This window comes from Filicampus tigris, chromosome 5, assembly GCF_054856515.1.
Source record: "Filicampus tigris isolate MCC_2025a chromosome 5, RoL_Ftig_1.0, whole genome shotgun sequence".
Classification (NCBI taxonomy): domain Eukaryota; kingdom Metazoa; phylum Chordata; class Actinopteri; order Syngnathiformes; family Syngnathidae; genus Filicampus; species Filicampus tigris.
Window position 1 is genome coordinate 25,394,726 of NC_141221.1, and position 13,235 is coordinate 25,407,960.

The following is a 13,235-nucleotide window of genomic DNA, read 5'->3' on the forward strand; positions in this document are numbered from 1 at the left end:
GTTGCATCCCCCGTGTCTGTCCTGGCTACCACTTCCAGAGGGATCGCGGGTTTACCTGGGTTTAGAGAGCCCAGGGGCCTACTATACTGAAGGACATATCAGAATTAAAAACAAATCCCAATTTATTGATTTTTCAGTCAATCCCTTTACATTCTTAGGATGAGATGACCAACCCATAGGCGATTCTATGCAGCGCCCTGGCCGCAATTATAGTGTCTTAAAAGTCTTCAGAGTTTCATATTATTATGTCACTTGAGGAGCTTTCCGTCAGTCACTTCGCCGCTACGAAGGTTGACGAAGAAGCCTGTGCTTATGGGGCCATAGGTTAATGCCAAAGGGCATGAAATTTCACATTATTCTGCCATTTTTTCAATCAATCATATCATTGCAGCATTCGCGAACCAATCAAAAACCAGATAGACTACAGGACATCTGATCTCCAGGTGCATTCTGTCCAATTTAGTGAATTCACATGTAGAGGAGAAGCTAGAGAGGTGGAGGTTTGTCCTGGAAAGGAGAGGAATGAAGGTTAGCCGCAGTAAAACAGAATACATGTGTGTGAATGAGAGGGACCCAAATGGAAGAGTGAGGTTACAGGGAGAAGAGATCAAGAAGGTGGAGGATTATAAGTACTTAGGGTCAACAGTCCAGAGCAATGGAGAGTGTGGAAAAGAGGTGAAGAAGTGTGTACAGGCAGGTTGGAACGGGTGGAGAAAAGTGTCAGGTGTGATGTGTGATAGAAGAGTTTCAGCTAAAATGAAAGGGAAGGTGTGCAAAACTGTGGCGAGACCGGCGATGTTGTTTGGTCTTGAGACAGTGTCACTGAGGAAAAAACAGGAGGCAGAGCTGGAGGTGGCAGAGATGAAGATGCTGAGGTTCTCTCTGGGAGTGAAGGACAGGATCAAGAATGAGTACATCAGAGGGACAGCACATGTTCGAGGTTTTGGAGATACGGTCAGCGAGGACAGACTGAGATGGTTTGGACATGTCCAGAGGAGAGATAGTCATTGGGATGACATCACAACTGCTCACAACGACCAATCATGGCTGACGTGTTTTCTGAATCTGTGCCATGATTGGTCATTGTGAGACGTTCTGATGTCATTTTCAGTTGTCAGAAGACAAAATGGCCGCCCCCGGAGATGGCTAAAAACGAGTGGATTAACACTTATTCCACAAACGCAATATTTATCAGAATGCCCTGTTTTAACAGTGGGCTTACATAGAACATATTCTTGAAAAAAAAATGTTTGCGTTGACTTCCACTTTAAAGGAAAAGTACCCCCCACCAATGGATGAATGCGAAAATATTGCCTCCCTTTCCCCTCAGTGCTCCATAGTTGTTGCCATTCCAGGAGCACAATTTCCCTAATTTTAGTACGACATTCCATCAAACCCAATGGTAATCGAAGCCGCACACATGGATGGGTCACACTATATTTGGCAACAATATCCGCTACCTCATTGCCCACAACACCCACATGAGCCGGTACCCACTACAACCAACCACCTCCAATCTATAAATTAACTTACGAATTTCAGCCACAATATCTGGTCGACCTCCACCACCTACACCTTCTCCCAACGTCACCAGTGACGACAAGGAATCAGTGCAAATGAATGAATTTACACTTCTCCTACCCACCACAGTGCCCAAAGAATACCAACCAACTCGTGCCGTGAAAACAGAAACACCATCAGGAAGCCGCCAACCCTGTCGAAACCCCACCTGTGGTACATAAATCCCAAAACCGACTCTAGAGCTAGCCGGATCCCTCGACCGAAGGCTACATCATAGCAAGTAAACAAATTTGATTGTTCGGATTGTTTTGAACCGAGGCTGAGCTGCGGTGAAGGGCTTGCTGTCCATACCCACTTAGTGGGTGTGGCTTACCAGGCTTTGAGTGGAGGGGGTGTTTATATTTAATGCTTTGCCCCGGGGGCCTACGAGTCGGCTATTCCCAGTTGATTTAGTGTGTGCATGCAAATGGAACATTAGTGGAAATACTCTGAACTGTAAATGATAGTTGACCTGATTTCTTTACCTCAAACTACCCATGAATTGATTCAGCTCATTTACTTTTCCTATGTGTGTTTTTGTGTTAATGTGAACAGAAGCCACAGTTTCTGACTGTTGATATATATCACTGCTTGTTGTCTATCCTCCACCCATCTCGTTTTACTTATCATCAGTCGGCACCACGGATTACTGAGAACAAGAAACTGTCGGCTGCATCTGATATTATATACAGTATCAGGTGTTCCCTTGCATGGCTATTTGCTTGATGGTGAGCCATTCAAATTTTTAATTGCTGCATATGTCTTTGAACCAGCAGGTGCTTTTTGATGACAATGGAAGAAAATGCCACAGGATAATGGCGTCATTTATATTCACATAGTGAATTTACATTTTCTTGTACGGTAAGTTGGTTTTAATATGCTATTTTGACAACCGTATTAATAAAATACTTTATTATCTAAAGACAGAAATGTATTTAAAAAAACAAACAAAAAACAATATTGTGGAAACAGTTGACAAGTAAATACTGTCAGCATTTCATTTTTAAAGTGTTGTTTTTTATGCATGGGCATACTATAGTATTGACTTGGACATTGCATTATGTTTTTAAATGCAATTCTTGTGTTTAGCTTCCAGAAATTGGAAACAAATAAATTAGGATGGCTCACAATTATTGACATTTTAGTGGACGGATAAACTCAAGGAATCATGTGTTATTGGGGCCTGAATAGGTCACAAGTGCTCATGGTGTTTATGGCTCAGTGTCACCATATCAAACACGATTGTGGTGTAAACACATAGGCGCCAAAAAGAGCAGTTTGTCTGTCTTTCTGTCAAACAGCTCTCTGTTGCTCTGAGTAAGCTAATATTAAGCGTATGTGATCCCACAGAATTAAGGGATGGATCGCTCCTGTGTAAACTGCTTGAAAACCCTGATGATATTTCTCAACTTCCTGTGCTGGGTAAGTGCTGAAAATGGCAAGTTCATCCTTGTCAATTGAATTCAATCCCAAAATTGGACAGCCACAATGATAACATAAGGTGCTGTTTTCTTCTCTGTACTGGAGCTATGCGGTGCGTTTGTGGTAGCCTTTGGGATATTTCAGAGCATGCACTCCAGGTTTGCATCTCTCGTCACAACTTTCTGGCCCATCTACCCTGCCAACACGCTGGTGGTCACTGGGACTATTGTTACCTGCGTGTGTTATCTGGGTGTGCTTGGAGCCATGAAGGAGAATCGCTGCCTGCTCATCAGCGTGAGTATGAATCCAAATGACCTCACCAGTCATGATATAAGCCAAGGGTACAGCTTCTAGCCCGGTATGGGAATTTGATTGGGTGGGGGGGGGCTTGATTCAAAACCTGCAGCAGACCAACATACTGTCTTGAGAATTTGAAAGGAGAGGTACTAGTTTGTTTACCTGGGCACCGTCCCACAGCAAGGCACCGCATCCTCACACTCAAAAGTCAGCGGCGCAACACGCTTGCTAGCCACCCATTCACTCCCATCTCTGTGCTGTATGCATGTTCGAGCTGAGAAGCTTTGAAATGGAACATGTAACCATTGACTTGAGGCTCCTTGGAATCTGGCCAATCTTCACTGGAAATTTAAAAAAAAAAAACTTTCTGTAACTTTATGGTCCAAACTTCTAAGTCAAAACACAAAACTCAAACCATGGCAATGTCAATGCTTTGTGGTTATGACCACAATAATAACCCAAACAGATCCCTAACTTTTGTCTTTATTTGCACCTGTTGTGGTTTTTGCTCTATATGGCACAGGTGTCAAACTCAAGGCCCGGGGGGGGGCCAGATCTGGCGAAAGCAAATCAAGCATGTCATAATGCTTGTTAAAATCTCTACCTAAATTTAAAATTGTCATTTGTAATAAATGATTACACTGAGATATTGCTATCATATTATTGTTACCAAACCCCTTATTGCAGTAACGTAAACAATCGTTGAAGAAACAATTATTCCTGACTTCTGATTTCAAAATTAGTTATCCACCAATTTTTTGTGCACTGAATATGTAATAATATGAGGCTCTGATTAAACATTTATATATTTTCACTGTCATAATGGCCCTCCAAGGGAAACCGTAACGACAGTTTGGACCCTGACAAAAATTAGTTTGACACCCATGCTGTATGGTACAAAAACAAGTTTCAATTCATTTACTAATTATCTTATATGAATATGATTTGGTCCATTTGCAGTTTTTCATCCTGCTGTTCATCCTGATGCTGGTAGAGCTGGCCATGGCTTGCGTGTTCCTGGTTTACGGCAGAGTGGTAGTAAACTGTTAATATTGCACATCTGTCAATATGCATAACAACAGCATGACTGTCAGTAAACTATCACCGCTTCATTTACCGGTATTTTATTTTTATGGCAGGAAAAGGCCATTATGCCAAGTCAAGTAACAATTGTTCTGCTACGGCCTGTCGGCGATCTTTGTCTATTCATTGTACAAGGCCCCGGGATATAGAAAATAACTGTATTTCTGTCTACTGTCCAGATAGACACATATTTTGAGAAAGACCTGACACAAAGTTTGGAGATCTACAGGCAGTCAGGCCCCGGAGAGAACCAGACCATTAAAGAGGATTTTGATGCCGTCCAGCACCTGGTAAATGACGCCGTTCAACTCTTCACTTAAATAGAACTTACTTAGAAGCATCTTGGTGGCTCCATATTCTGAAGATATCTTGTTGAAAGATATGGAATATGGATATCAAGTATAATCTACCCAAATCAATAGTGTTGCTCAGCATTAGATTTTGACCCCCCAAACCCCCTTTCCTCTGTTCAGTTTAGGTGTTGTGGAGTACACGGTGAGGCAGACTGGATGGGTAAAGTTCCCATCTCCTGTTGTGTCCAGGATCCCTGCACCTCCCCCATCTACACCAACTGGCAAGAGGTTACCCACTCTAAAATGGATTTTAAAACATCACAATGACTATGTTTACATGCAGGCAATATTTAGGTTAAGGTCAAAATTCTGATTTCTGAGTCATTCGAAAAACCCGTTTACATGGCTTGAGCGAAGAGCGTTACCCCCCCCCCCACATTTATAACCCGATCGAAACGGCAACGCACGGTCGTCATGACGCGATATACGTCATCTCCCCTCGTTACTTGCTTCCGTCAATAAAACACATTATATTCATGAATCAAGCAAACGGTTTCTTCCTCACTTTAAAGGTGTGGTGTTGTAGTTACTGTAGCTTTCAACATGTTATGTTTATCACTAAACGTGTATTTTTGCTGGGCTGTTCGCCAAACAGCACGCATACAAGCACTTCCTCTACTACAAAAATTCCTTGCGGTTGAGCATGCGCAGAGTCTCCTGTAGATTCGAAACATTCCGATTGCCGTATACATGCACGCATGTTCGTTCGGGTTGGAAAGAGAGTAACCCAGGCATGATGTTCTGAATTTTAAAAACCCCAATAAGGGCATATTTGGGTTATTGCGCGCGTTTACATGGCTTTAAAAAAACCCTGAATACTGCCAATATTTGGGTTTTAAAAGGTTTATTGGCTGCATGTAAACGCAGTCACTGTCATTTTATTCTGCACATTAACAATTGACCTCAGGTGTAGACTGGACTACTTTAGTACCCTGGTGAAAATGCTCGGGATGAAACAACTTTGTGTCAAACATCGGCTTCTCAATTTATCCCCAAAATGGGATATTAAGTGAATCTTTCTGGAATATAAGACACTGTGGCCTCGTGGCACACTTTCCGCAGAAGGATCTGATACATACAGTAAGTGCCTCTCTGCTAGGATAGCTGCTGGGTCACGATACAGATGGTGCCCAAGGAACATCTTGATAAGACGGATGGATATTGCACATCCTCCCCGACTTGACCTGAATTTATATTCGTTCCCAAATTTTGACATTATAATTCATCGCTTGGAGTGGTTGTGTACACACTTACATGCAGACACCAAGCCCTGCTGGGAATAGCAAAAGATCAAATGAATTGATGACCCCCTGAAAATGTTTATAATTACCGATGTTAATAGTTTAAACCCTAAATATGCCACAAACTATGATCCCAAAACACATCATTTCAACCTCATGAATCACTGAAATATACTCCCTTGACACAATTATTACAATTACTATTTTCCTATTAGCCTGGGCTTTGATGGAATCTTGTGGCATGTCAGGGGGGGCCCAAAAAATGTACCGGTTTGGCAAATAGGTGAGTTTTTAGGATAGGTTCCACCAAAAACAAATATGTGAATAATCAGGGAATAGGGAACCTTGAATCGGCAGGAGTTCACTGTACTAAAGGTTAGCTGGATGACTAATGTGAGTCCTAGGGCTTGGGTGTCCTCTGGGCCTGCTGCTCCCCAGGTACAGTATATATATATGCACAAGCACGCACACTCACATCCGCGACCTGGGAACCCTTCCGTCATCGTCCCTCCATCCTTATTCCTAAACATAATAGTCCTCCAACCGTCGAACTTTTAAAGCTCTTCCGTACTTACATTCCATCAGTCCGTCCGACCAACCCACCCCATCGCATGAAAAAAAAACCCCAAAAAAACATCCGTGCATGAAGTGGTGGGACAGATGCTACCGGAAGAGGTTTTATAATTCATAGATAGCTCATAGCTAGCTAATTCCCTATTGACATCAATTTACTGTCTGAGAGTATCATGGGTGGATTAAGTTGTTTACAACTGTTTAAGTGTCTCCCAAGATGGCATTTAGCTGCCAACACAACCACCATCAGACTACGGAGCCCGCCGGGGGACACCACGAGAATATTTAAGATTGCATTATAACGCAATACTATTGCATTTTTTTTGCAAAACCTTTATGTTATAACGCAATACGTTTTCGGATTTTATTGAGTTATTTTGCCCAAAAAAAGAAATGCAATGTTATTTTAGGAGGAAATCGAAATAATTCCACTTTAGCTTTAAGTGTACTGCACTAAAATGAATGACGGATTGGAGAGATTTTTATGCTGTAGAGATGTTCCAGACGAGGACATACTAAGCACGTAAAGGGATAAGATATGTACTAAATGTTAACAGTTAGTTAAAAAAAACAATTGCAATCTACTTTTTTCCTCGTCAGTGAAATGGGCGTCCTGTGGCGTAATCCATGGTATTACGTGTGTTGAACCACTAGAGGGCAGACTATGCTTGTGAGTACAATGTCACTGCAGGCAACACACATGAAAAAGAAAAAAGTACTCCAGTGTTGTGCAGGAAGTTAATAAAGGCGGTTCCGTGGTATCACAGAAGAGAACAGTGGTCTTGCTTTTTAAAAGAACCCAACACAACACATCTCTACTTGACCCAGTTAGGTGAAGTAGTGATTTCAGAAGTGATTACCCACTTCTGTCCTTGGTTAGTTTTGCCCTTTTAAAAAAAATTCTCGTCCTTTGTCCACAAAATGGGTGTCCGTCTGGGATGGACGGACGACCCCAAGGTTACGGAATGCCCATCTCTGCATATACAGTATATTAGAATAAAGTATCTGTTTATATACTGTGCATATGCATACAGTATCTATTATTCACTGTATTTGCTAATGTTGTTTTGAGTCCTACAAATCTTTTAAGTTCATGACTTCGAGTTCATTCTCTTTATTTCAGGGTTGTCTCCTTAAATTGAGGGACTGGTTTGCAGGTAACTATCGGAGCACCGGAGCAGGCGTTGTCACACTCTTTATCATACAGGTGACGTAACTTCAGTTTTTTTCCCCAATTATTGTAGAGTTGAACTGTGTATTTTTCTGAACCATTGTACATGACAGACGGACAGGCGGGAGGTTGTGTGGACAGACAGACAGACAGACAGACAGACAGAGTATACCTCAATTTTCTCATAATAAATTAGTCAAATGTGTGGTCTTGTAATTAAAAACAATTGTTTTGTTTTGATCGCAATGTGTTTTTGAATGTCATTGATTGTGTTGTGTAAACTAATTGTGTGGCATGTGTCTCATTTTCTTGCAGTTCTGTTGTCTGTGTTTTACCATCCCTTTGTTTTTCCACTTTGGTCGAAACGGGCTGGGCTACTTGTGAAAAAGATGCATTGCCAAAGTCACAGTGACCTTCTATGTCCTACCAACTTATCAGTATTTAACATATTTGTTTTTTGTAAATGCTTTAAGAGCACTAAAGCAAGCTGCTCAAGCTTTGTCTGCACTAGTTCTTGCATTAATTTTATTCTGAAACTTTTCATTAATATACATTTCAAAGCAATTATTTCTCTATTTCATTGTATACGTTCACTTAATTGTATGTTATTGAATGTTGTAAGCATTGATTAACTTTCCCAATGTAGGAGCCAACATGCGGATCAATGTTTTATGTGCTGTAATAACTTTTATCTGTGCACTTATAGTCACAAACTTTGGCTAAAAATAAATAAATTCTGCTCATATCAATTGCCCAAATTCCATTATTCTGTAATTTAACCTCATGATTTTAATTACAATTGTAAAAAAAAAAAAAAGACGGACAAAAAAGGCAAGAGGAACAACAGCACTGGATAACTGGAATTAATGCCTGAGTAGTAACTCCTGTACAATAACTTTCAAATGACTGACAAAAATTGACTCTCTTGGAAAACAAGTGTTGCCCTTCTCTCAGGTAAAACAAACAAAAAAAAACCATCACCCATTTCAGGCATGTGTTTAATTTCTAAAAGCATACAAATTGAGTACTTAATAAATTCTGTATACTTAGAACCAGTCACAGTCATCAGAACAACTTTTACAATAGTACTTAACAATATTTATAATTCCACTGTATCTGTGGATGAAATGGATAAGCGCGCATTCCGTTTTAAAATAAACAATTTTAAATCATCAATAACTTTTTTAAATTAGGACGTAACGCTAAATCCATGAAATACTCCGTTAATGTGTATCAATTCGAAAAAACGTTCATTGCGAATGTTATTTTATTGTTTAATACAACACATTAAAATGTGTAAAAGTCATGTCCCATACACTTTAAGTGTGGCTGTTTCAGCATGATGTTGCAGGCAGATTCCAATTTTTTGCCAAGATGTGACATGTATCAGATATTTTTTTCCATGTCAATGTATGCTAGTGTTCACCAAGTACCAGTACAGAACTGTACAGTGATATTTAGCCAGCAATATTGACACAATTACCATCACTTACAAGTAGCTGTACTAAAAAACAAAAAAAACAACAACAAAAAACGTGGGATGGTGGGAAAGGGCTCAGAAAGGGCTGGCATACAGTGCAGGGCACTCATCCAAGATGCACAAATACTAACTATATGGAACATGGGCAGTGATTTACACTAATATTATTTTAACACACGCTTAAGTGAATGATAAATGTGTCATCGTGTCGGACTCTGAGCCATCAAACTGCATTACGTGGCCAGTCTTTCGATTTATGTGTCTAGTAGTAGTTAAATGCCTGTGGCTGTGTGGAAGGTCCGCTAATGAGGGTGACATTACTTGAAAGCATCTCCGTGCTGACAGCCTTGATAAGACACCTGCGGCTGTTCTCAACATTTATCAACATGCCAAGCCCGCAAATGGTCTTAATATCATCTCTTCAAGATAGAATGCTAGGCCTGATTGATGTTTCTTATGATTCCGCGTGAGATCTTTTCACAACAGCCTTCTCTTACTCTTCTTCAGTGTTCCGTTGACATATTCTGTATTCACATATCACAAAATCTCAAGAAACATCTCGGGCAGGGGCTCTTTGTACTGAAGATAAATACCGGCCCATTAAAAGGTTTTGTACTGTGGATTTGCTGGTCTTCACATTATAAATGATAACACTCCACCTGCATAGATAAATCAGCAAATGTAAAGAGTCTGCATGTGTGTCATTCACATATGCAGGCTTAGTTGGAGTTCTGATGGGATTTTTTTTTTTTTTTTAAATACAATTTTTGCTTTTTGTTGGCACCACAATGGTTTGTCTTTCTTATTCCCAGTTAAAGATGTAAATAATATTTTGCTGATTTTCTTTTAGATTTTAGATTAAAGGAAAAATACTCACATACTACAAGTTCATTATATTGTACTATATATACTGTGTTTTGTGTGAGGATAAACGGTTTGGAAAAGGGATGGATTATTCACGACCTGCAGTTATCAATGATAATCTGTCTCTGTTGTACTTTGCCTTTCATCTGTAATTGTCTCGAATTTTCCTTGCTTTTGATCATGCACAGAATGTGCTGTGTACGTATTTGGACACATTTTCTTTTCATTTATTATTCCTACATATGCACTTGCCTGTGCAATTTTGATGTTTTTGATGATAATCATGGGACATGCATATTATACTGTGTATATATATATATATATATATATATATATATATATATATATATATATATATATATATATATATATATATATATATATATATATATATATATATGCAAGATGAATTGGAGATAAACACAGCTAATGACTTAGAGGAGGCTTTCATTTAATTGCATTTCAATGATGACACATGGAGATCAAAGATCGCGTTCAGCGGGTTCTAGCTTCGTTACACATAGTGAATTGATATTAAATGTCACAGTTTGATTGCTTGGAATGAAATTGCGTTAGTAATGACATCTCCCTGAGCCAGCATTAAAGGGTTTGTGTGTCTCAATGATCCTAGTTATCGGCGATTTATACCCCTGGTTGTATGACCAAGGCAAACAGGTCTTATGGCGAAGCATTGGACAAAGCACGGCTTTAAAACACCTTTGATGAAGACAATTTTTGGAATACATTTTTTCTTTAGCCTGGACGTGAGTCTCCGGGGCCCCCAGCTGGAACCAGGCCTGAAGATGGGGCATGATGGAGAGTATCTGGTGGCCGGGACTGCGCCCATGAACACAGCCTGAACAGACGACATGAATCCCCCTTCACATGACCTCAGCGCCTCTGGAAAGGGCCAAGGGCATTGTGTGCCTTGTGAGATGGGCAGTGGGCGAAGGCAGAGACCTTCGTGGTCTGATACCTACCTACAGATGCTGGCGCTAAGGACTTTAAATTTCACACCTGGCCGGGAAGGAGCCTGAGCTGGTGTGTGAGTTTGACCTGGCAGACCCAATCATAAGGTGAAGATCTGCTTTGAATGTCTGGCTGAGACCCAGTCTGAAGGAATTTCAACTCCCACCTCTGTCAGAACTTTGACCAGGAGGAGAGGGACATTGAAAAGAGGGCGCCATGTTTTGTACCGCCATTGTTAAGGGAGCTGACAGGAGCTGTGTCCCCCAGGTGGTCAGTGCCTCCCGTGGTGGCAATCAACACACCTGCAGTGTGAGCTGCCATCGGGTTGAAGGAGTCCTACTGCGGGGGTTTTGACCTGTGGGACTGCGGGGACTGCTAATAGGTAGTGGAAGGCCAATCTCAATGCAGATTTGGTGGAAGACATTGGGATGAGAATTAGCACCTCAGAATCTGAGGCCATAGTCCTCATTTCTAAAAGGGTTGAGTGCCCTCTCCAGGTCGGGAATGAGATCCTTCCCCAAATGGAGGAGTTGAAATACAGTATATCGGGGCCTTGTTCATGGGGTAGGGATTTAAGAATGGAGCAGGAGCTCAACAGGCAGATTGAACATCGTACCATCTGCAGTGACGTGGACATAAAGTAGATCTGTCAAAGTAAAGAGGGAGCTGTACCGAAAGGCAAAGATCCTAATTTACCGGTCGACTGACATACCCATCCTGATCTGTTCCTTAGAAGCCATTGTGTCATTTCATTTACATATTTCATTTGTTTTTACTTCTAACAAATTGTGGCAACAGTGAAGTACACAATGTCAATTTTATTTTGAACTACCGGTACATTATTGTGTCGTTTAGTTGTGTAGCCATAGAAGAACTTAAAGGTATTAATAAATGTTAGAATTTTGTTTGAAAGTTGGACTCTTATTTCCACTTTCCTTAAAAAAAGTAGCACTTTTTTTCTTACTTTGATGAAAAAAAAAAAAACATCACTTGCCCTGAGCAATCACCTTCATGTTGAGCTGTGATTGCAGTCCCCTGATGGGGTGTTAAGTTTTAACTGGGTCAGGCTAAAGTGCTGAAAAGGTGGTGGGAAATATTAGTAGTAAGCTTTAGAAAAATGGACAAAATTAGCCAAAAAAAGGTCAGGAATAAATGGTGCTCCGATCATGTATAGTTTGAATGTTCTTTGGGCAGATTACACATGTACTGGTACACTAAATCCATTAATTTGTCATCTAGGGTGGCATGCATATGACTTCTCTGATTTCAAAAGTACCATCTCGAATAAATTGTCAACTTTGTTTATCACATATGTATTCTAATTATTTGTCCAGTTTTAGGCACAAAATATGTATTGATCATAATTTTTATACACTCATAATTCCATAACTTTAAAATGTGGAATTGCTGGTCAGTGGAAAAAACAAAATAGTTGGGACGGAATTGAACTGATTTACAATGTTCTGGATCTCCGCTTCCTGGACTGGACCTTTTAACTTTTAATTGATACCTTTCTGTGGTGGGTCATTGGTTTGACATGAACAGAAGACAACGCAAATGAGCCAAGAATACTTTGGAGAAGGTAGGCCTGTTACTTTCAAAATCAGCAATCAATTGATGCCTTCATAAATATAAATACAGACCAAGGAGGGAATCACATTGAGGTGATTTACAAGTTAAAAACAAAATCGTAAAAGCTCTGTCATTGTCCAAATACTTACGTACCTAGCTCTAACTCCAACTTGCCCTTGGATAAATTACAGATTCAGTAGGTGTCACTTTCCTGCTTCTTTGTATTTCAATTTTTTTTATATATTTTTTTTTTATTGTCGTTTTATCTTGGCACATCTTAGCTGTCCTCTAAGTGTCTTTAGCCCTTTGTGCCATCCATTTGCAATGTATAATAAAAACAGGTCAGGCAGGTAAGTGGGTCTTTGCACAGCTGAAGTCGTGATTCCCTCTGGCTTCACCACATGGTCACGTATTGTCATTTGCCAAGACATCAGACATGTGGCGACAAGGCACGTTTTACTGAAGGGACTCAATCAACCTGCTAAGTGACCTGTTCATTCTCTGACATAAAGTGTCCCTGAATTCTGTTCTATTATCTACCCATACATCAGTTCGTCTTTTGCACCCAAGATGACCATAATTCTTTGTCCTCTTCTGTCTGCCTTTTCTTAAAACCACTGGCAGTTGAGGCAGTTGCTCACCAAACTCAT

At 40.4% G+C, this 13,235-nt stretch overlaps 1 protein-coding gene across 1 annotated transcript; it reads left to right on the forward strand.

Moving 5' to 3' along the window:
• Positions 1-1,979: 1,979 nt before the first annotated feature.
• Positions 1,980-8,449, forward strand: LOC147147925 (leukocyte surface antigen CD53-like). Its single transcript, XM_086031885.1, has 8 exons — positions 1,980-2,421; positions 2,911-2,982; positions 3,088-3,276; positions 4,240-4,314; positions 4,542-4,652; positions 4,836-4,943; positions 7,653-7,736; positions 8,016-8,449. The coding sequence occupies exons 2-8, from the start codon at positions 2,920-2,922 to the stop codon at positions 8,082-8,084; spliced, it is 699 nt and encodes a 232-aa protein (XP_085888011.1). The 5' UTR covers positions 1,980-2,421; positions 2,911-2,919; the 3' UTR covers positions 8,085-8,449.
• The last annotated feature ends 4,786 nt before the right edge of the window (positions 8,450-13,235 follow it).